This window comes from Hibiscus syriacus, unplaced genomic scaffold (genome assembly GCF_006381635.1).
Source record: "Hibiscus syriacus cultivar Baekdansim isolate YM2019G1 unplaced genomic scaffold, ASM638163v2 tig00116997_pilon, whole genome shotgun sequence".
Lineage (NCBI taxonomy): Eukaryota > Viridiplantae > Streptophyta > Magnoliopsida > Malvales > Malvaceae > Hibiscus > Hibiscus syriacus.
In genome coordinates, this window is record NW_024063513.1 from 6220812 (window position 1) to 6245779 (window position 24968).

At 35.4% G+C, this 24968-nt stretch overlaps 1 protein-coding gene and 1 pseudogene across 1 annotated transcript; both read left to right on the top strand.

Annotated features, from left to right (window-relative positions):
- Window positions 1-2322: 2322 nt before the first annotated feature.
- LOC120194517 lies at window positions 2323-7493 on the top strand (annotated as a pseudogene).
- A 53-nt stretch (window positions 7494-7546) lies between these two features.
- Window positions 7547-24224, top strand: LOC120194518. The gene is made up of 7 exons (XM_039196795.1): window positions 7547-7626; window positions 7793-8020; window positions 11585-11677; window positions 12016-12139; window positions 12795-12870; window positions 13596-13668; window positions 23235-24224. Exons 1-7 carry the CDS (start codon window positions 7547-7549, stop codon window positions 24055-24057), a joined length of 1497 nt encoding a protein of 498 aa, XP_039052726.1. The 3' UTR covers window positions 24058-24224.
- Window positions 24225-24968: the final 744 nt, after the last annotated feature.

The window sequence follows — 24968 nt, forward strand, 5'->3', positions numbered from 1 at the left end:
TTTGTAGTAGGGAATATCTTTTTACCTTTTTCCAATTAGAAGAAGTTGAATTTTCATGTCTTAACAAAGGAATGAAGAAAAGGAAAAGGGAAAGGGAAAGGGGAAGGTAATGGAGGAAAGATCTCTCTCTCCTCCTTTTAATGTAACTATCTTAAAGTGTTTTTTGTTTAAAATGAGCTTTTCTTTTTTAGTGATGAGAAATTACAACAGCCCATGCAAGTCTAAAATTTCGAAATGGAAACCCTCTCTTTTGGACCCACGGCTAAAGGGGGCATTAGTCGTGAAAGAAGCTGCTTTTTTTCTTTAAGATGACCCAAAATAAATACCACTTTTGCATGGGAGCCTAATAAGCCCTCCATTCATCAATCCACGAAAATTACGATAACTTTCTCAGTTTTCACTTCAACCTTTGGTCACTGTCAGGGTACATTCTGGATTCCACAAATGCCATTTGAAACGCATTCAACATGATCAAATAAACATTAAAGCTTCCAAAAATATAAACATTTATCATGAAACTTTATCTTTGGAGAGAACACAAGATAGTTACGTTGTTTGGCGAGTTCTTGTTTTGTGGGAAAACGGAAACCACGATGGACCATCATAAGCACTCGATTTTTTTATTTAAAAAAGCAACATTCTAAGAATTTGGAGAAGATAATTCACTTGAAAGAAACAGAATCATTCAATATAAATTACTAGTATATAGTTGTGCTGCGCATTACCTAAAAGTTTAGAAAAACTAATAATTAAACAGAATACTCTGTCAAACAATAAAAAGTTTATGATAAATATCGGTTTTTAAAACAATAAAATTCTATGAAATAAATTTTTTTTCTTTAAAAAATTCACCTAATACAAACTGTTCAGTAACATTACCTGACCTGTGATAAAAAAAATTAAATACACAACTTTTTTGAGCAACATACTTTATAAATGGCCAAGTTAATGAAAGATGTAGTTCTCTTTCTTTTTCCTCGTAAATTTGGTATCCCAGTAAGAGTATCAAATTGTTGGCCACGCTTGTACAGTAGACAAACACACCTGCCTTCAGGTTTGCACTAACAACACGGTTCCCCATCTTGTTTTCTCTGAATTTATATCTCTCTGCCATTCCCCGTGACATTTCAATCCCTGCCCTCGCCTATTTTACACTTGTACATGTTTTGAGTTCAACATATATTTAAAGATTTGCTACTGTTTTCTTTGAATGTATAAATAAACCATTATAACAATAACAGGTAGTGATATACTTGTACCAGTAAAATTAGAGCATTTATAATTCGAATGTGCAAATTGGCAAATGGGGTTTGTCTTCTACGTCTCTCTCTCTCCCTCGCTTCTGCTGAGGAGAAGAGACAGTGAAAGAGACAAAAGAGAGTACAAGAAGAGACAGAAGAAGAACCTCGTAGCTTGTCCTTGTCGTATAGAATACAGATTTTGATTCTTTTCCTTTTCTTCACTTTTAGAAATAGAAAAACAAGTTTTGGAAGAAGAAGATCAAATATAATAACACCCTCTATCCCCTAAGCTTTATTTATCCCCATAAAATAACAAGAGTTATAGCAGTAGGGTTTGATATCGTATTCGCTCTGTGTTTTAACTGTCCCTCATTGAAATTCCCATATTCATTCAAACCCACTTTTTAAGATCGTAAACCTGCTGTATTATACATATTATTGCAGTATTTGGAAGAGAGAGAGAGAGAGATTTTGGAGGTGATAATGGTGGGCTCGATAGGATCTGTGTCTAAGTTGCTGACAACTTGTATTGAAGAGAAGAAAGTGAAAAAGATGAGCTTTTCCTCTCTACATTTCCCATACTATTCATTTCATGGGACCCTACTCCCACACTTGTCTATGATGAATGTCTTAATGCTAACAAATTTTGATTTCATTCCCAGTTTTCACCTTATTTTACATCATCATTTATTCCCCCCAAAAAAAATTATTTCCTTCGGTCTGTTCCTTGTCCCAAAACACTGCTCATTTTCATCAATGGGAGAGAGGACCCTTTTCTTTTACATCTCACATTCCGGAGTTCCCCACCATGGATTGATTACATGATTAGGTTAATCAAAGGAGATACTTCTTTTACTTAATTTTGAACTAATTATGTCTGCAAACTTTAAAGGATAAGGTGACTGTAGCAGAGAGACCAAAGTCTGTAAACAGTTTCCAGAAATGCGTATGAAATATGAAGAGTGGTGGTATTTTATGATATCTAGGAAAAGAAAAAACAGGAATCACGACAATGGCAACACCATGCAAAGAAGTTCATCAACAACAATAAACCAAACGAAAAACGAAAAAAAGTGTGGGCATGTCAGGAGCAGACAAAGAAAAATGTAGAGGGTTGCAGTTGCAGAAAGCCACCTGGGGTTTGTGAGGGTATGAACAATTGAGGTAAGAATTAAGAAAGTTCAAAGAGAAGGCAATTGCATTAAAAATTGATTATCGGGACTTGAAGCTCACAAATTGATTCTTCCTTCCATTGTTTTTGCAATATATTTCTTATTTAATTTCTTGTCGATATATTTACTTATATTTATTTCGATAATTCTTCTACGTTGGACGAGTATGTTGAACACACTAACGACGAATAATATTAATTTAATTTATAAAGTTTAAAATATTAAAGTGTCAACGTATAATTATAAATTAGTTTAAAAATTAAAGATAAATTATTTAAAATAATGGGTAAACTATACCATTGACCATCAAACTATTACCCTTTTCATTTTGCCCACTATTTTTTAAATTTTATCTACAAGGTCACTAAACTATTTAAATGCATTCAATTAAGCCACTTGTCATTAATATTTAATGGAGAAGTTCATGTGACAGTTAAAATATTTGGTATAATTACATATTTGGTCGTTGTTACTTATATATTATATCAATTTGGTCCTGATTTTAATAAATTAAAATGAAAAATAATTGATTTTATTCTATCATATAATAATGATATTTACATGGAGTATTTAGCCATCAACTCCGCCTTTGCCGTTATCAATTCAAGCATTATATCTTTCAACATATAAATCTGACAACTTTTATTTACGTTAATGTAATGTACATTATATACTTTATTAAATTATTATAAACTATACCATCAAAAACATAAATTATGATGATGATAATAATATAATAATAATAATAATAATAATAATAAATAATAATAATAATAATAATAAATAAAAGAGGAATATATAATAATAATAAAATCATTATAAATCATTTAATTTTCTAGATTCTGGGATGCAGTCAAATGATTGAGAGTTATCTTATAACATATATCATCTTGTAATACTCCAAATTAATATGAATTTTAAAAGTTTTTTTTATCAAATGCAGAGAAAGTTTCTCAACTAAAAAAGATTAATTATGTATTTAATCACTTAACTATCTCTCTGGTTTTATTAAGTTATTTATTATTTGTTATTCAAAATCTTCATTAATGTAAGGTTTCAATTTCATTTTGATCATCTATTGTTAAAAATTAAGAGAACTATTGACTTGATATTTTTTTATTTTTTCAATGATGATGCGACATTACATTGTGGTGACATATTAATATCACCATATTTTTTTTAATGATTGTTGATTAAAATAAAACAAAAAACGTAATGTTAATGATGATTTTGAAAAAAAAAACAAATAGTTTGGTGGCTAAAACAAAACCACACGAATAATTAGTTGACTAAATATCTAATTCCCTATATTTTATTCAACTTAAATTTTTACTGCAATTCTTTTTGTAAATTATATCCTAAAATCATTTCTTTATTTTTTTATGCTTTAATAAATATTTTATTCTCAAAATAATTTTATAAAAAATAAAATTATAAATATATCTAATAATTTTATATCATATTTAATTTTAATAATTAAATTAGGACTAAATTGATAGGATATATAAGTGACAATGACCAAATGTGTAATTATAGAAAATTTTAACTGTCACATCAGTTTTTTCTGTTAAATATTAACGGTAAGTGGCTTAATTAAATGCATTTAAATAGTTGTGACCTGATTGACAACATTTAAAAAATGGTGGTCAAAATGAAAAGGGGCAATAATTAGGTGGTCACTAGTATAATTTACCCTTTATTTTAAATAAATTAAACTAATTTATAATTATTCACTGAGGCATTTAAAATTTATATTTTTATAAATTAAATTAATGATGTTCATTATTAACGTCGTAGATATACTTAGAGTGTTATAGAATTTTCCCATTTATTAAGTGGGAACTGATACTGAGGAGGTAGGAAACAATCCAAAAAAGGGATAAAAATCTAGTCTATAGTACGGGATTTACTTTGCACCGACTAATTATGGTCTTTAGAAAGTAAATTTTAAAAAGAAAAAAATTAAATATCCATAAAAATTATTGAAAAGGGCTTACTTTCTAAATGTTGTTCAAAATTGTTAAAATGTGTTGTTATGGTTTTATACGCATGATATAGCATGAAATTTGTTTTATGTTTTTAAAATTTTCACTTTACCTTTTAAATTGAAAAATATAAATCGATTATAAGAGTAACTCTTCTTAACCTTCATCTTATTTTAAAGCTTGAATATCTCATCTCATTAGATGAATTAGTTGTTAATAAATCATATATTTTAATTAAATTGATTTAAACCATAACTAAACTATAATGTTATAATTAGAACAATCGTGTTTCACCTATGAGATAACTTTCTTTTTATATCAAATTAGGTTGAATCTAATTATCATGGAACCGAATCATTTGACCGTCCGTAGTATTATAAGTTAGGATTAAGTGGAGGGAAAATCTCCTTTATTGAGAGTGGAAAGCAGACTCTTCTTCCATAAAGGAAATGTAAAGAGAGTAGTGGTGGAGGTATGGCAGATTTTTACTGTGTTTTTCCATTAATGAGAATCATTGGCATTATCTACGTGAAATAATTAGTATATTTGTCACTTTGAAGTTGTTACTTTCCTTCACTCTTCACTCATCACAAACTGAATCCATTCCTCACTTTTATAGGACCCCTCACTCTCCACTCATTGCTGATATGGTTTTCATGCAATCTTTGCCCTAGACCACCCTTTTCCTTTTTATTTTTTAATTTTATAAGTAATTTATATTCATCCAAAGAAAACAGCAAAAGCTGCTACAAAACAACAGTAAACACTATATGAGTTCCCAATTCATATACAAGTGTCTATTTACATCATCTCTTTTATGTATTTATACAATTTGTATTGAACAGTTTCTTTGATCAATGTAACAATCGCTTCTACCGAACGCGAGTACCTCCTAACAATCCCTTTTTTTTTCCATTTTTCTACTTTTCCATATGGTAATAAACGAAGTATATTTTATCAGAGAATCAATAAACATTCCACGATACTGAATGTTTCTAAGCATGATGTTTCCAAATGTAAGCATATAAACAAATATTTATTGGAAGATTACAAGGAAGAAAAGGAAAACTGTGATGTTTTCAGTCATTCAATGTAAACGTTTAGAGCCAATAATTCAATCACCTGAAAGAAACATCAGCAAAGAAAGTTGGAGGCTCAATGGGAAGAAACATCAGCCTGGCTGTAGTTTGTACAGTTGAGAGTTAATTGGTCAGTAAAAGTAAAAAAAAGGAAAAGAAAGAATAGTAGCTGGCTAGCGGCTACATCCAGAGGGCATGTTTACCTTTTTGATGTTGAAGTTTGGAATATTAAGAAAGCAGCGAAGAGAAACAAAAGAGCAATGCTAGAGAGCCCTATATCGTATAGGAAAAATCATGGGATTCTAAATACGACTGTGTCTTTTGCTTTGTTGATAATAAACAGCAAACGCAAAGAAACAAAACGGGAAAGAGGACCCTCGTTTTGACATGAGGTGAGACCACCTTTCCCTTGACCATATTACCCAACGCGAAAGACACCAAAGACGATGCTTCTGGGCTATTGAGGACCTGTTGACTATTTCATGATACGGTTATTGCTATTTGCTGCGTTAAAGGGAAGGGTTTCATTGTCAATTCCCAACGACGCAACCATCTTCCCTGTGCCTGATTTTAAGAGAGAAGGAGAGTCACGGGTTTGTCTTGGAAGGCCCTTATTTAATTGTCCTAGACAGACATAAGACACATATTCTCCCTCACTACTACATAACCGAGGAGGGAAACAAAAAAAAAAGAACACACACACATTAAATATTGCAAAGAAAAGATTTTAATACAGCCAAAAAACAACAACCGCTTCTTTACAGTAACCCCCGCTTTTCCAAACATTTTATCCCACCCAAGGATCTACCCTTCCACTATCTGTCCTGACGACTCTCATAATCAGTGCCGGCACCCTTCCTCACTAAACCTACCAACTAGTCGATGATCCCACCACCGACCACATAGTTTCTTGGGTGAAGATGATACTACTTTTGTTGTTTGGAGACCTCCTGAGTTGCTCGTGATCTTCTTCCCAATTACTTCAAGCACAACAATTTCTCTAGCTTTGTCAGACAGCTCAATACTTATGTATAAAAGCTCAATCTTTATCTCTTTTTTTTTTATTTCTAAAATCTTTGGCTTTTTAGTTATTTTACTGATCTGGGTTTTGCTTCTTCTTCTTTTCCCTATCTTTTTTTTGTTAATGAAAACTAGGGTTTTAGGAATTGTACCGGACAGATGGAGTTTGCCAATGAGTTCTTTAAGAAAGGTGAAAAACACTTGCTTTGTGAGATCCATAGAAGAAGACTGCGCAACCGCAAGTGGGGATAAACCATCATCACCATCACCCGCCACATTCTCAATTGCTTAATGCCCCGAGTTTCTTTCCATTTCCTAGCCGAGTCAGCATTCCCCCAGACTCGGATGAACAAGCCAACTGGTGTGACTCGCCCTGGAGGAGGCACTGGAATCTCAGTTTTCGGTGGCGGCGGGGTTGGGCTATAACAGCTGCTCGGTCACAGCTTTATCAGAGGACAATGAAGGCTGAAAAAAAGAAACAGTGTGCTGGTGTCTGAACTTGCCCATATGAAAAAGCTCTATAGTGATATTATCTATTTTGTTCAAAACCATGTTAAGCCGTCACTCCTAGCAATTCATACTCCCTTCCATGCTTCTTTATGGCCCTCCTTCATCCTATCCTCCTCCAGCATTAATACCACAATAATAGTTCATTATTGCAAAAGCTTCGAATCATCATCTTGGCCATTATTATACAAATCGTCCCATGCCCAATGCTTTTGAACTCCAACTGCTACCTCACAAGCTCCTTGACGATTCTTGAAGAGCAATGCAGTAGCAGTTGCAAACCAAGCTCTTTGGTGTACCCTTACAGTCCAGGAAGAGGGTGCACCCGAGTATGGTGCAACTAACATGGAGACTACCAAAGCACGTCTGGTGTCGGAAAAAGATGATTACGGCTGAACCTTATGCCTCCTACATGTTAGTTTCACATATCCATTCAAGAATATTCTAGCTTCCATTTTCCAATTTTTTTTAGTTTTTTATATATTAATTGTCTTTGTTTATCTTTAGAGTCCGATGATTGTTGAAGGCTATTTTGCGTGTGTATGGGTGTTTGTGACGGTGTATATAAATCTAGTGCCGGTAATATGTTGTTCCCCCCCTACATAAATGCAGGAGGGTTATGGTTAGAGTGAAGATGAAAGTTCAAACCTCAACACCAATCTTTTCTCTTTGATGTTTCTTCAGTTTTCCATTGGTGCAATTTATTGCTCATACTCTTTTTCTTCTCCCTTTATTCATGATTCTGACGTCTGTATGTTCCAGTTACATATGTGCTTGCATTAATGCAGGAGAGAGATGGACAGTGTCCTCGTAACTTTCTTTCAGTTCCGATTAGAAGAAAAGAAAACTGAGAGCCTGTGTAAATCCCTGGCTATAGCTGCCTCGTTGCCAACTTCTCAAGGGCTTTCTCTGGTTACTTCATTAATGACTGATACGTACAACCATGCTTTTGGTGCCATTTACTATAAAAATGAGGTGGCGGTAAAAAATGCAACTAACATTGGTTTCGCATCAGTGTAATTATGATTAGTATTATTATTGTCAAAAAAGAAGGTTATCATATCGTTCCATGAAGTTCATAACCATAATCAGCTCCATTATCATTTCTAGTTGTTCCTCTGAACTGTCAGTCAATCGAAGAAAATAAAGAAAACCCGAATTACAGAGCATTAAATTGAGAATCAGATAGGAGCCAAGAGGAAAAAAATCCAAAAGAATGAGTAATTCGATGAAAGCGAAATAATAGAGAAAACACATATAAATGCTGGTTTGAAATGTTTCAATCAAGGCTTCTATACCTCTTCTGAGAACCAGAAAACCTTTGCCTTTTCCTACTTAAAGTATCTGATCAACGTCTATAAAATCCATCTTTGGGTCCCTCTTTCTTTTTCACTAATTCCAATTTTCCTTTCCACTTTTTCCACACCAGAAAAGCCCATAGAAAATATCAGAGAGGAACACATAGAGCTATAGACCTTAAGATATAACCCAAAAATAGTAGCTAAACAACGAAACCCTTCTTCTCTTTAAGTCTTCTAGTTTTTGTCTCTTTGTCTCTATGTCAGCAGGCTCTTCGCTTTTCTTTTCTTTTTCTCCCTTGAATCTGGTTCTTTCTGTACAGTTTTCATGCAGCTATTAATGACCTAAGACAGAGAAAATGTATCAATATTTTAAACAACACCCAAACCCTAATTAATAACCTAGTTTGGCGCTATATATGTCTTTTGAAGTTGTTGGAGGTTTTGCACGTGACCCCAGGAACGAAATGCACATGTGATGTAAAAGAATGGCATGGGAGAAAATAAATACTAGAAAAAATGTATTAACATAGTAATTTATCGTTTATACATACAAATTTGCAAATTAAGATGAAGTTGTGTGTTTGAGGTTTGAATTAATTAATGTGTGTTATATATATTTAAGATAAGTCTAAGGTTAATTAAATTAAAAAGAAGCTGTCGTGTTGAACCAAATAAAAATCTTCTTTGATTTTGTTTCTTTTTCTCGAAAGATCAAAGAAAGGGTGAGGGAAAACGTGATTTACAAAGAGACATAGGTTTCCACTTCTTGTTTGCACTTTCGAAATCCACTTTGTTTTTGCATTTCTTTTGGCTCAACACTTTACGAAAAACGACTACGTATTCATAAAAAGGGGGAAAAATAAATGCAAAAGGCTGCAAATGTCCATTTGTTTGATTTCGATCTTAGCTAACTTTTCTGTTCCGTTCGGTTTGTTGAGCAAAGTACAATAGGATTGGTGATGAATTTGAAGTATCATGTTAATCATTTTTTATAGGATAAATTAGTCACAGAATCATATGTATGATAACAAGATGAATTAATTTATAGTTTTATTTCTAAATTTGAAAATTAAGTTAATCATAAATGTAGAACAAACACCGGCTTGAGGTGGACAAATCTGTAGAGAGACCATTGATAGAACAGTAGCAGCCTTGAACTCAAAAATAGTTTTAGGCATTGCAAATTCTGGGCTGCAGCAGTCAGGAAAAGAGCATTAGAGCTTCCCGGCAGAGTGACATTGGACGATGTACGGGTAATGCATAAGTCAAAGACCCAAAGCTACTAATGCAACGAGTAACCAAAGATGTCCTCAAGTTTAAACGGCGGTTAAAGCGATAATAGTATAGGTTAAAAGACTGGTGAAATAATTTTAGTTAAGAATATAAAAATATAAAATTAAATAGATATTTTGTAAAGCTTATGTATCAAAATAATAATTAGAGAAAATAACTTCAGTGACCAAAAAATCCCAGATAATATACGATTTTGACCAATTTTTTTTGGATTTGCGAAAATGACCAACAAAATCGCAATGCGATCTCTAATTCGCATTGCGATCTCCACTATCGCAAATTCGCGTTGCATTTCGCGTTGCGATAGTTGAAAATCGCGTTGCGATTTTCCATTTCGCGTTGCTATAGTTGAAAATCGCGTTGCGATTTTCCATTTTGCGTTGCGATAGTTGAAAATCGCGTTGCGATAGTTAAAAAAAAGATTTTTTTTCTTAAGAATTTTCTCTAAAAAGATAGTATCCGTGTGGACGTGTCGAAGACACGTACGACCACGACCACAACCCGAGACGAGACGAACGGCGGCTGCGGCGCGCGAGAGTCCCCCTTGTTCTCTATCACTCAACAAGGAAGTGGGAAAGCCAAACCTTAAATACCATTCCCAATAGTATTTCCAATACTATGTGGGATTTGAACATACCAACCTTGTTCTCAATACTATGTGGGATTGAGCCTTAATAGTGATATTTTTGAATGTTTTGCTTAAAATTGCAATAATCGCGATTGATTGTAGATTGACTTTTAATTATGACATATTTAATCGTATAATACTAATGCAATTGGTTGCTGATTCAGTTGTTTTAAGGTGCATGATTGTTAATTGTTTCCCGAATAATCACATTGTATTGGAAACGAGTGTTGATAATGCTCAATCCCACATAGTATTGGAAACACTATTGAGAATGGTATTTAAGGCTTGGCTTTCCCACTTCCTTGTTGAGTGATAGAGAACAAGGGGGACTCTCGCGCGCCGCCGCCGCCGTCCATCTCGTCTCGGGTCGGGTCGGGTCGTGGTCGTGGTCGTGTCGTGGTAATACGTGTCTTCGACACGTCCGCGTGGATATTATTAGATAAAATTCTTAAGAAACAAAATCTTTTTTTTTAACTATCACAATGCGATTTTCGCAACGAATTTGGAAAATCGCAACGACAACTGTAGACTATCGCAACGCGAAATGAAAAATCGCAACGCGAAATGCGAAAATCGCAACGCGAAATGCGTAAATCGCAAAGAATTTGGAAAATCGCAACGACAACTGTAGACTATCGCAACGCGAACTGGAAAATCGCAACGCGTTTTTCAACTATCGCAACGCGATTTTCAACTATCGCAACGCGAACTGGAAAATCGCAACGCGAAACGGAAAATCGCAACGCGAAATACAACGCGAATTTGCGATAGTGGAGATCGCAATGCGATTTTGTTGGTCATTTTCGTAAATCCAAAAAAAGTTGATCAAAATCGTTTATTATCTGGGATTTTTGGTCACTGAGGTTATTTTCTCTAATAATTAACGTTCTATTAAATAATCTTTTTAATCCCTACAATAATTAAACAAGTTTGCCGGGGTGATCATGTATATCGAGAGAGAGAAATCGACATTGAGGCCCGTTTGAAGCCTAACTCACAGTCTCGCACACCTTAACCTTATTATCCAGTAAAGCTCTCGTTCAAAGCCCAGCATTCTCCTGTCCTCTTAAACCCTAACAACCCCCCACCCACCCCAAGTCGATATCATAAAAACCCAATTCGAACAAAAACCAGTCCGACTCGAATAATGTACGTACTAACAGGTGCGGAGCAACTACGTCCACGGCCTCGCCTCCGTAGGATTCCCTTTTTTTTCTTATTCCTTTCAACTTCGCAACCCATCCGCCACCCCCCGATCACGTCCTTTATTGGTCTTAGTCCAACGTTTACTCTAATATCTATCCTAATTCTTCGACTCTTTGCCCGAACTTGTGGTTACATTTTTTTTTGTTCCACAGCCGCGGGAAGAAGTTAAAAGTTTTCCCGCGCATCTCGCTGCTAATATCGAAGTTAAATTTCTTCCCTGCTGTGGTGATACATACCTTTGGGAGGTAAGATTCTATTGCTTTATTCATTTATTTGCCAGTGTTTTTTTGGTTAAAGCCAAGGCTTTTAGGTGTTACTTTTTTTATTATTATTTTTACAATTTAGGTTGCAACGGGAAGATATTAAAGAAATGCCACGCTTATTATATGGCAATTGCATTCATTGTTTTCTCCACTTCTCATTTCTGGATCAGAGGATGGATGTGTTAGAGTTTTGTCGCTTTTCATGTACATGTTCCTTATTCTAACCCTTATTATATTCTGTTAGGATTGCAAAAATTAATTTGATAATTGTGGTCACCGATGGTACCTAGTTTGTGTTTTTGGTTGTTTATTGTGTATAGGATATTTGATGATGTTAGAAGGCAGCAGCTCTATGAGTGCAGTTTTACTCTTTATGAAATGACATCGTTATGGGTTATAGACAATGTAGTTATAGTGTCGGCTTCTGAGGAACGTGCATCTGAGGTTTGTTCTACTTAGGATGGCAACTCAACCCGAATCCGACGGGTTTCGACCCGACCCGATCGGGTCGGATTTTTTTTTAAAAAAATCGGGTTCGGGTCGGGTCGGGTTTTTTTTTAAATGTACTGTTCGGGTCGGGTTTAAGGTGAAAAAAATCCGATCCGACCCGACCCGAAAAATATATATAATTTTATTCTATATATTTAGGGATAATTACAATAATGTCCTTCCATATATAATTTTTTTCAATTAAGTCACTGTTTTCATTGAATAAAATTTTTTTTATTATTATTTCGGGTCGGGTCGGGTTTCTAAGTCATATATTCGGGTCGGGTCGGGTCGGGTGAAACCTTAATTTCGTCGGGTCGGGTCGGGTCACGGGTGAAAAACCCTTTCTTCTCGGGTCGGGTCGGGTGGCCCAAAAACTCGACCCGACCCGACCCATTGCCATCCCTAGTTCTACTTTTACTTAAAGCTCAAATGCATGTAATGTCTATCATGCCGGTTATAGAACCCTATTTCACGGAAGATCTTTCGGTTTCCATCCTGTAATTACCTGTTGCATTTCTGATGCCTATTTTGCTAATATATGACGTTGTCCTTTTTTCCTTTTATTCTTTTTTTAAAGGTTTCTTTATATATTGTGCATTGATGATAGGTATGGAGCTTATCCAGGGGAAGATTAAGAAACATTGTATTTCCTTCCATCATTGATGCGATTGCTTTAGACCCTGGTTAACATGTTCTCTGCTGGTAACCAAGATGGTATTACTTTGTTATTGGTTCACCATCTGATCAAAGGTGTTGTTTTGTTATTTGTTTTTTGTCTTTCCCATCTTTACGATATTAAGTAAGTATGGCAGGGTTAGTCTATGATGTTGGTCTTGTATCATTTTACATTTTAGTTTAGTCCTCAAAATGGCGGCTTCTCATTCTATAACCCACCACCTAGATTGAAGGAGGAGTTTAGAAATACTTCGGATTGTTACGCATCAAGAAGAAAAGTAAAACTAAATTGAAGGTTGCAAACACACCACATGAAGTGGCTTCATGCTTGTATGTCATAATTTTTATCATATATGGACTAATAACATTGGTGAAACAGAGTAAATATTGTCCATCCCTTATTAAAACTTCAGAAGGCTTCTTGTTATATCCCTCTTAATTGCCCTTTTTACTAACAGTTTTTCTATTTACATTGGAACAGTAAGTCTTTCTTGACATATATTGCAGAAGGAATTCTACTACTTCCTGGATCCGAGGATGTCATGGTTTGAGTTTGGAATTATTGAGAATTCATATAAATTATTGTGGTTTCAAATTCAATTATTATCGCCAGCAAGCGAACCTTCTTTGTAGTTTTCTTAGCTTTAATGTCTTCTAAATATTTACCATATGTATTTTATATTTCAACAAATCAACACCTTTGTCTAAACTCTTGTTCCCCCTTTGTTCTCAGCAACAGGCTCTTATTCTGCAACTGAAATAGAAGTGAAGAGGTTGAGGCTTGATGGCAAAAGAACTAAGCAGAGGTTCAGCAATTGAAAAACGTTTATGACAACCTGCATCAATGAGCTCTTAGATGGAGAACAAATGGGAGGGTCTGAAGAGAACCAACTCTGAGACTGTACAAACAACCACCGGTTTTCCTATTATGATCCTAAGAGAGGTATTAACCCCCTTCAAGGCTTTTGTTCTTCGACTTATTTTCCCCACCCTCTTTTCTAATTTTCATTTGAGAATTAGTTTCATCTAGTAACATCTTGCTAGCTTATGATAAACTCGAGTAAAATTTCCATTTGTATCAATTACAAACAAGAAATCCGTGGCAATTTTTTGTGCCATAATTTTGGAACATATTCTAGAAAGATTATGAAGATTCATGAAAGATGTAAATTGTTCACATTAATGAGTGATGTTTCTGCTATGCAATCATATCTGAGGCAACCATGCAGGCCTGCGTCATAAATAATCAAATGCTAGATCTAATAAGATAAACTATAAAAGCATTAATTTATATATCCTGGAATCTATTTTGGGTGTAATATATAATTTTTTTTCCTCAATAATTTTTTGAATTCCATATTCAAGTTCTGTAACGTGTGCATGATGCAAGTTGATAATGTAAATAATGTTATCAAATAAATTTTTTAAAAACTTATAATCAGATGTATATATTCAAATGAAGTTGGATTTCAGCATGGCAAGATTTAGTTAGCCCCTCGAGAATTATTAATTCATGTAACCTGTTCTGAGAAGAAATCCTGTAATTGCAGATTTGCTTGTTCCTATTTGGTTGTATCAGATTCAAGTGGTAGGCCTGTGGGAATCAAACCCAGCATTTTGATGGGTCCGGCAGTGGTGGCATACATCATTAGAAGTTGCCAATATTATACTTAAGATAATTCCATAGCTTTTTGTCCCTTAATAATGGAAGGGTACCATCAACTACTACTCAATAATGTTTTGAGGCTTTCTAGACCCTTTAATTCACTTGTTGAAAACAAATTCTGAAGTGAAATTAAAGCTCACTCTTCTCAGTTCTTCCACTACTGCCTATCTTCCTTTGGCTCCCAAAGGGACAAACTTTTACCCCTATTTCTTTTACAATAAGTTATGAAAAATGGTTGGAACTTGGAACAATAAGTTGGAGAAAAATAGAACAGTCGTATAGATGCTTACTTACCGTCCGTTTTGTGCAATTGGGCAACTAGAAAACGATCCCCAATTGAAAATGTTGAAAATCATGCAGAGAGAGAGAGAGAGAGAAGGGGTGGGACCATTTCCCCCCATTGAATAAAGTAATGCTATATTTTCTTTCATCGGTTATCTCTGAGCCTGCTAACCCCTGCGGTTCCCGAAGAGGGTGAAGGAAGTGGCAAGAAGCAAGAACTGTTACGAATATAATAATAGTCATAATGTTTTTGTTTGTTATATCCGATTGATATATTATATAAACTTTAACTTAAAATTAAGGGTATGAATTATTACATTTAGGGGAGTTTAATTTATGGAAAAGATTATTATTAAGAAAAATATTTTTTCCCGAAATAACATTTTCACGTTTGGTTTATAGATAATCTTTTTCTAATAATAACATTTTTTGGGTTAAAATTGTAAGAATGTCATCATTTTAAATTCTTAGGTATTAGATAATTCTTATCACTTTGGATAAAAATACTTCTAGACTAATAAATTATTTTTATAATGATCCTTCTTAATTTTTTTATGCTTTACTCAAAATTATAAATATAATAATAATAATATACAAAGAGTTTAATTTCATAAAATATTAATGAATTTGAGTATTTAAAATTATTTTTAATATTTAATATTTAATATATTAATTATTTTATAATTTTATGTTGTGAAAAATATATTATTGTAAAAATATAAATATTTAAAATGATATCTAAGTTTTTTTATTAAAAAAATAGATATTGTATATTAAAAATAATATATTTGTCCACTCGAGATCCTAATTTTTTTCATATTATATTATATATATAATATACTTATGAAAATTATTTAAAAATATACGTTCAATATATTAATTATATATTAAATGTATTTTTTCTCAAAAGTTAGATAATATAACGATTAAAATATTTCTATGAATTCTCAATCAAATATTTATAATTTAATATTAAAGTTTAAATTTTAAAAAAACATATATCAAAAGGATAATTTAATAAAATGTGCATCCAAGTAATCTTTAATCTTCCAACCAAATACTGTAATTTACATTACTGCTAAATAAACCAAACAATGTAATACACATTCTCATAATAATGTCACATTCCAATATGTTATTCCTAAATATAATATTACATTCCGTGAACCAAACGTTCCCTTAATTATTTTATTAAAGACAAATTTTCATATTTTATTTTGCTATGATTTTTAAGTTAAATCATCAACTACATTATACGTAAAAGATTATCATCAAAATTATTATTTGATATGTGATTTTTATTTTAATTATTAAAAGAATATAAAAATTATAATTTTTAAAGGAATTAAATCCCTAATTTATCATAAAAATTATTAAAATCGTTATTTTTTTAAAATCCCCTCTTTTGAACCACGTATTCTCCATTTTAAAAAACGCGGCGTTGATAAACTCTTTTTACACCCCATCATTTGCGAACCCCTCTTCCGTCGAACCGCTACGCTAACCCATGTTTGTATAATCCCTTGCACCCCAGGATCAGTCGGTCCTCCCTAAATCAAAGTCAGCCATTGTCGTCCTTTTCTTTTCTTTGCACTACCGATTGTCATTCGGCTTCACAGAAAGGATAACAGTGTACGGTGGTTGATTTCTATGACGATAAATGGGATTTGAATGTTTGAAAATTAGAGATTTAAAAGATTTTAGAGACTGTGATAAAGCATTAACATAAATGGGACGTGGGGATGAGAAGATAAGGTGGTGCAGCTGTGATAATACAAAGTAAAAGAAACCAACCCAACAAACAACAATATCTTGCTTCTTTGTATCCTATCGATCCTCTTCTTGCAGGGAACGTCTCTTTGCTCTCACATCCTTCTCAATTATAACAATATTTCAACAAACACATCCTTCTATAATCATTACAATAAAGTTTACTAACAGAGAGAAACTTGTGCTTTTTACTTTCTCTTCCTTCTGGTTAATCTGTCAATCTCCACAGTTGCTTTGGAATCAGGATGATCGAAGGGCCTTTTCTGTGTTGCACCAGGCAAAAGAACAATAGGCAAAACCTCGCTTTTCTCTTTTTCTCTTCACATGAGGCTGTCTCAAACCTCAATTCTGGGATTTTGAAATCATCAATGTATTGAACTGTCTAAGGCAAAGCTAAATCCTAAGAATGTAATGCTGAGAGAGATATAATCACAGCAAAAAGCGCTTAGCTCTGAAAATATCAAATATTTTTTCAGTATCTGCACAGTACGTGCATGGGATAGCTGTCAATGACCACTGTTCAGAATTTATGTCCTTTGCCATGCAGAAAATTAACTAAGCTGCGCAATTAATGTACTGTGTTCGTCTCTTGCAAAAATGGCAAAATCAAAGCTTCGTCGTTTGTTGGAGGGCTAATCACTCCTTATCGATGTCTATATCATGTTTGTGTGTTCGCTGATCAGAATTTGAAAACTAAAATACAATAAAAAAATGAAATTCTCCCTATGTTAAATTTGAAAAGAATTTTACACTAGTCCGTAGCCTGTAAGCAGCCAGAAGCCCTGCAACATTAAATTCAAGAGGGTGTAAACTTAAATTTTCTTGTCTGCAATTTCCACATCATTGTCTTTCCATTTATTTCAAATAACTATATTAGATCTCTTTATTGTATCGTTTCGGTAGAATAAAAACCAACTTTCGGAGATATGATCGAGTGGTTGATATTAACACAAAGAATTCATCATCAACTAAAATATCTCGTAATCATATATTACAACTCTTGGTCCAAGTAGTTCAGATTTGGTGGTGCTTCACAAGATGTAACCTGAAATTTCTGAATTGAAAAATATTGCGACTGTTTCACGATTAGTCACGCAAAGAAATGTTGGAAATAAAACACTCACACAAACAACTTTTATTGAAACTCAAACAAATATTACAAGAGTACTCTCACTCAAAAACAAGAACTACAACTCACTCTTATAAGACTTTGCTTCTTCACTCTTAGCTCTTAATTTTTCTTGATTAAACTAAAACTAAGGGAAGGGGTATTTATACTACTCAAGAACAATCCTACACACACACAAATAAACTAAAAACCATTACAAATTCAACAAATATCTAACTCTCACCTAACTAAATGATTAAGCAATGACATCATTAATTAAATGATGTAAGCAATGACATCTTTAATTAAATGATGTAAGTAATGACATCAATTTAGTTTGGGTTTGGGTTTAGGCTCCCATAATGGACAAGTTTATGATCCAACACCCTCCCTTAAACTTGATCTCGTGACCCCTAGTAGGTTCCTTAATCTTAAGAAGTCTTCGCTGGTCAGTGGCTTGGTAAAAATATCTTGCAACATATTCACTCCCTTTCTTGCATATATAGTGGTAGCGAATATCAATGTGCTTGCTTCGATCATGGAATACTGGATTCTTTGCTAAGGCAATGGATGACTTGTTGTCGACACAAACCTTGGTAGGCTCTTCTTGTATCAAACCAATCTCCTTCAATAGATTTCTAAGCCAAATTGCATGACAAACACATGAGGTAGCAGCAACATATTCCGCTTCACAAGTGGATAATGTGACAATCGGTTGTTTTTGACATCCATGTGAATGCAATATCCCCATGAAAAATACGAATCCAGTAGTGCTCCTTCGATTATCTATGTCTCCACCCCAATCACTGTCGCTATATCCAACAAGCTTGTAATCATTAGAAACTGAATAGAACAAGCCAAAGTCAATTGTACCTTTCAGATAGCGAAGAATTCTCTTTGCGGCTTTAAAATGGGTGGTTGTTGGGATTCCATGTAGCGACTAACCAATCCAACTGCGTGAAGAATATCGGGTCTCGTGCAAGTTAGATAGCGTAGACTTCCTACCAAACTTTTGAAGAATGTTGGATCTACACTTTCGCCTTCTTCATGTTTGGTCATCTTGATCCCGTATTCTGCCGGTGTGCTTATTGGCTTACAGTTCTCCATCTTGAACTTCTTCAGTATCTCCTTTGCATAGCTTTCCTGTGAAATGAAAATTCCATCATTTTGTTGCTTAACTTCAATGCCAAGGTAGTACGCCATGAGCCCCATGTCTGTCATCTCGAATTCTTTCATCATCACATCCTTGAATTCATTAAACATGCTTGGGTTGCTTCCAGTGAAGATCAAATCGTCCACGTAGAGGCACACGATCAAAATATCTTCATCTTTGATCTTTATATAGAGCATGCTCGTAGGGACATTTGTTGAAGCCATTCTTTGGAAGTACTTGTCGATTCGGCTATTCCATGCCTTGGTGCTTGTTTTAGCCCGTAAAGAGTCTTCTTCAACTTCAACACCTTGTCTTCATGCCCTTTGACTTCATAGCTTGATGGTTGCTGAATGTAAAGTTCTTCTTCAAGAACTCCATTTAGGAAGGCGGACTTTACATCCATCTGTTGTATCTTCCACTTGTTTTGAGCTGCCAAAGAAATGATTAGTCTGATAGTCTCCAATCGAGCAACAGGAGCAAATACCTCATCATAGTCAATTCCAGCCTTTTGACTATAGCCTTTAGCAACTAGCCTCGCCTTGTGCCTTTCAATCTCTCCTTTGGCGTTTTGCTTTGTTTTGTACACCCATTTGACCCTATCGCCTTATGTCCCTTGGGAAGTGAGGTAAGTTCCCATGTGTCATTCTTCTCGATGGCCTTGATTTCTTCGTCCATCGCATCTCTCCATTTTTTCTTGTACCGCTCTTGAAAGCTCACTGGTTCACAATCGGCAAACAGACAAAATAATGTAAGATTATCTTGTCGTTCAGTTACCTCATAGAGATCTCTAAGGCTTCTTGTGCGTTGCACAACTCTTTCACTTTGACTCCCACTTGACGATGATGAAGGTGATGAGTCTCTTGAGTGGTTGATGTTGGTGAAGTGGGTGGAGTTGCAAGCTCTTGTTGAGATTCATCTAGTTGCTCCCTCATTGTCTGCTCATCTTCTTCAAACTGAGGAAAGAAATTGAAGTCATGTATGAGAGTTAAAATCCCATTCTCCTTCTTCGTTGAAGACCACATCTCGACTAATCACAAACTTCTTATTGTCTGGATTGTACAACTTGTAGCCCTTCGAATTAGCATCATAGCCGATGAAGATAAAACTCTCGCTTTTATCATCAAGCTTCGTTCTTCTCTCGTCTGGTACGTGAACATGGGCTATACTTCCAAAGGTTCTCAAGTGGGAAAATGCCAGGCTTTCTTCCACTCCATGCCTCTTGCGGTGTCTTTCCCCATACACTTCTTGTTGGAGATCGATTTGACAAGTAGACTGCACACGATACTGCTTCCGCCCAAAATTCTTTGGGTAGTTTCTTGCTTTTGAGCATGCTTCGTGCCATGTCGAGGATTGTTCTATTCTTTCTTTCTGCCACACCATTTTGCTGGGGGGATCTAGGAACTGTCATTGGTCGACGAATTCCATTTGCTTCACAGAACTCTTGAAACTCCCTGGAAGTAAATTCTCCACCTCGATCGGATCTCATGGCTTTGATCTTTCTACCGCTTTCTCTCTCCACTGCTGCTTTGAACTTCTTGAAGACTTCAAAAACTTCTGACTTCTGTTTTAAGAAATATACCCAGGTTTTTCTTGAAAAATCATCAATGAAGAGAAGAAAATAGTTATTGTTACCGAGAGAGCTTGGCTTGATCGGTCCACACACATCGGTATGGATGAGCTCAAGTGGCTTCTTAGCTCTTGTCTCTGACTCCTTTGGAAAGCTTTTCCTGAATTGTTTCCCGACTAGACACCCTTCACAGAGTTGGTCAGGATGGTTGATGTGAGGTAGTCCTTTCACCATCTCCTTCTTAGATAATAGCTCTAGACCTCCAAATTGAGATGCCCAAATCGAAGATGCCAAAGCCATGATGCATCTTTGTAGCAAGCTTTCAGGCACTTTGCAACATCATTTTGTATGTTGATCAAGAACATTCTATTCTTTGACATCGGCACTTTAGCAATGAAGTTATTCTTATCATCTTTATAGAAAGATTATAATTATTCATATGAATATCATAACCTTTCTCTACAGTTGCCCTAAACTTAAAATGTTACTTTTCATATGGGCACATAGTAGACATTTGAAATAAATTGATGTCTCCCATCTTTCAAACGGATAAGAATGTTACCTCTCCCTTTCACTGCTATTGTGGAATCATCTCCAAACGAAACATTTCCACTTACTGACTCGTCTAGCTCCACAAACATGTCTTTCCTTCCACACATGTGATTGCTTGCACCACTGTCAAGATACCAGGAATTTGCTTGGACACCATCAGTTTCCTTTCGTGCTAGAAGAAGAGTTTCTTTACCATCTGTCTTTTCCTCCACGTAATTGGCCTTCTCCTCAATTTGTTGTTGGGAGCTCTACATTCTGAAGCATAATGCCCAAATTTTTGACAATTATAACATCGAATTTGAGATTTGTCATACTTTGAGTTTGGATTAATTCTTCCACGGCCTCGTGTTGAGCTTTCTCCTTTCTCATAGTTGTTGTTGGAATTGTTATTGTTGTAATTCCAGCCTCGTCCACACCTCGACTTCCACCTCGTCCATGGCCTCTACCTCTGCCTTGGCCACGTTGGTTCTATCATTGCGTTGGCTCTCATGCATATCCTTGAGTTGCAGCTTGAGGAGTTGCTCAGTAAACTCATGCTTCTTTTTATGCTTCTCTTCGTATGCTTGCAACGATCCTTGGAGCTGTTCGATCTTCATTTCTTCCAAGTCTTTAGTTTCTTCAATCGTCACGACGATGTGCTCAAATTTGGGATCCAACGAACGGAGTATCTTCTCTATTATCCTCACATCGTCTAACTTTTCACCATTTCTTTTTAATTGATTAGAAACAGCTACTACTCTTGAGAAATAATCTGAAATAGACTCAGATGCTTTCATGTTTAAGGATTCGAATTCACCTCTTAATGTTTGGAGACGAACCTTCTTCACTTGCTCGGATCCTTTGTAAGAGGTTTGCAGCTTCTCCCACGCTTCCTTGCTAGAGCTTGCACTTGAAATCTTTTCAAAACCATCATCATCTAATGCTTGATAGATGAGGTAGAGAGCCTTCTTGTCTCTCTTTCTTGAATCCTTCAAAGTTGTCTTTTGATCTGGTGTAAGAGTAGCAAAAACATCATCATCCGCAGGCTCATTATAGCCTTTCTCTATGATATCCCACACATCTTGTGATCCAAGAAGTGCCTTCATTTTGATACTCCAATTGTCGTAGTTGTTGTTGTTGAGTGTCGGAACTTGGAATGGTGCCATACCATTTGCCATATCTCTCAATATAATGAGATTTGTAAAATCCGATTGCACGGATGAATCCGAAACGATGAAAAAAAAAACTTTGGAGGGACTTGGACAACTCGGTCAAGGGCTCCAACTCGGCTGAATCGGCTCAACTCGGTGAGTCAACTCGATTTTCTGGCAGCAGTCTTCCGGCGGTGCGTGGCGGTGCGTCAGAACTCAGATTGAGAAAATTCTGGCGGCGTCGTATTCCTCTCGTCGAGACCTTCGATCTTTCCAACTCTCTCTGATACCACTTTGTTGGAAATAAAACACTCACACAAACAACTTTTATTGAAACTCAAATAAATATTACAAGAGTACTTTCACTCAAAAACAAGAACTACAACTCACTCTTATAAGACTTTGCTTCTTCACTCACTTAGAAGCTCTTAATTTTTCTTGATGCTTAAAACTAAAATGGGAAGGGGTATTTATACTACTCAAGAACAATCCTACACCACACAAATAAACTAATTTAAACCATTACAAATTCAACAAATATCTAACTCTCACCTAACTAAATTGATGTAAGCAATGACATCATTAATTAAATGATGTAAGCAATGACATCTTTAATTAAATGATGTAAGTAATGACATCAATTTAGTTTGGGTTTGGGTTTAGGCTCCCATAATGGATCAAGTTTATGATCCAACAAGAAATACATCACAAATTCAAAGTAAGATTTATCAGACCAAGACCTTTTAGCATGCACTGATTATATCCAGATTTTTGCATGAAAATGACAACAAATAGTTTTAAAATGTGCAGATATAAATGCTTCGTGTTCATCAGTAGAAAAGAGCCCTCCATCTCCACCTGCAATCATATTGTTCCAAATTAAATGAAAACAAACAAAAACCCTCCCAGCAACTTTGTGAAATTTCTTTAGAATAAATAACAGATTTTAGAGTAAAAAACTATTTTTATATATAATATTCGACCACTTCATGCTATATATACTCGTCGATCCCAACTATAGATTGATAGCCTGATCCAGATATATTACTATTTTATTATTTATTTTTCCCTTCCATTTCTTCTCTCGTTACTGCAGTTTCACATTCTTCTCATCCCTTCACTGAAGATTCAGATAAACTCCTAGTCTTCTCCATCACTCTGTTAATCAGATTCCACACAGTCACAGCTCTGTAACAACAGCCATAGAAGCTGACCAGTTAAAGCCTGCAACAGAAGATCAGATGGACATGGTGATGATGATGCAGATGGAAAAGTTCCCTCAACTCTACGGGGTCTATAACGACGTCGTTGAATTCCCTCAAACTGAGCTTGCTGATCACTCTAGCAATAGTAGTTGTAGTAATAGCATCACTGGCATGCCGCATTTTGTTGAGAACCCACAGGTCGGTTGTTCACCCGGCCAATTCATAACCCTGCCGACTACAGCCATTATTTCATTCAATGGTCCAACCCCAGGAGGTTCAAGTTTCTCGTTTACCCCAGCAGAGCAACCCTTGTCTGGTTCAGGTGCAAATGCTTATTCCACAATATCTCACCAAAAGAAGAACTCAGTGGCTACAATGAGGGAGATGATATTCCGGATAGCAGCTATGCAACCGATCCATATAGACCCTGAATCAGTGAAGCCACCTAAGAGGAGGAACGTGAAGATATCAAAGGATCCTCAGAGTGTGGCGGCGAGGCACCGACGGGAGAGGATAAGCGAGAGGATAAGGATACTTCAGAGACTTGTCCCCGGAGGAACCAAAATGGACACTGCGTCTATGTTAGATGAGGCTATTCACTATGTCAAGTTTTTGAAGACTCAGGTGCAGTCACTGGAAAGAGCTGGCACTAGCAGGTCAACAGGTTTAGGGTTCCCTGTTGGGAGTTTTCATCCAATGGGAAAACCATATCAGCCCACTGATCAAAACCATCAGCAATTGGGAGAAGCTTGGCTAAGCTAGTAGCTTAACAAAAGAGGATTATAATATTAGACTTAATTGTATGTATAAAAAACAATGGCTAAATGAAACGGAGTGATATTCATGATGATGAGCATGGAGAAGTAATTTAATTGACTCCATGCTGTATTGTTGTATCAGATAGGCCAAGTGTTGAAAGAATTAATCAAAAGTTGGTAATAGATGAATAGAGTTTTCATTTTGCCTTCATGGTCACCCGGTTTTAGCTATAAGCGCATGAGAGGTGTGGATTGAAGGAGGCAGAAATAGGGTGGGAATGAAGGTGAAGTTGGAAGTCATTTTGGGAGAGAGAAATGCATGTGGCAATTCGATGACGTCGTTTTCCTTGAGCAAACTGTTCACGTGAACATGCTCAACTCTCTCTCCCCTTAATTTGCTTACATACTCTGCACAAAGCAAACCTAAAACCAAACAAACAGGATTGAGTAAATAAAGCTAAATGGTTGAACAAAATGAAGGATCAGCTTTTAATTACATGGAGGTTATAAAGTTTCACTGCGACTATTTCGTCGATCTGTCCAAGGATTCTTCTTCCTTGAATATTGGAGATTTCCCACAATTCTCAAAACCTGCCTCTGAATTTAGCATAGTCCAGCCAATACTAATTGTCATTGCAGAAGACGTCATCTTTACTCACCCTTACCAAGCCATAGCATGGCATGGCATCCAAGCTATCATCAGGCTCAGCCGAAACCATACCAGCTTATACCCCTCGGCTTTAGGCCTAATTATAGATCCCAGATCAAATAAAAACAACCACCAAATTGCCAATTAGCACATCACTATTAGTATACTTGAATATAGCTGCATCCAATTACGGCAGCCGTTATTATTGTCATAGTTTTCATCCTCTCATCACCTACTTTTTTTTTTCTCTACATTTCATATTCAGC

Bases quoted from the DNA above. Each gene is read 5' to 3' on its own strand.
- LOC120194518 (XM_039196795.1), top strand. From the start codon at position 7,547: ATGGGTGTTTGTGACGGTGTATATAAATCTAGTGCCGGTAATATGTTG. The intron at 12,140-12,794 runs GTTTGTTCTACT...CATTGATGATAG, and splicing joins CTGAGGAACGTGCATCTGAG to GTATGGAGCTTATCCAGGGG. The intron at 12,871-13,595 runs GTTAACATGTTC...CTTTGTTCTCAG, and splicing joins TGCGATTGCTTTAGACCCTG to CAACAGGCTCTTATTCTGCA.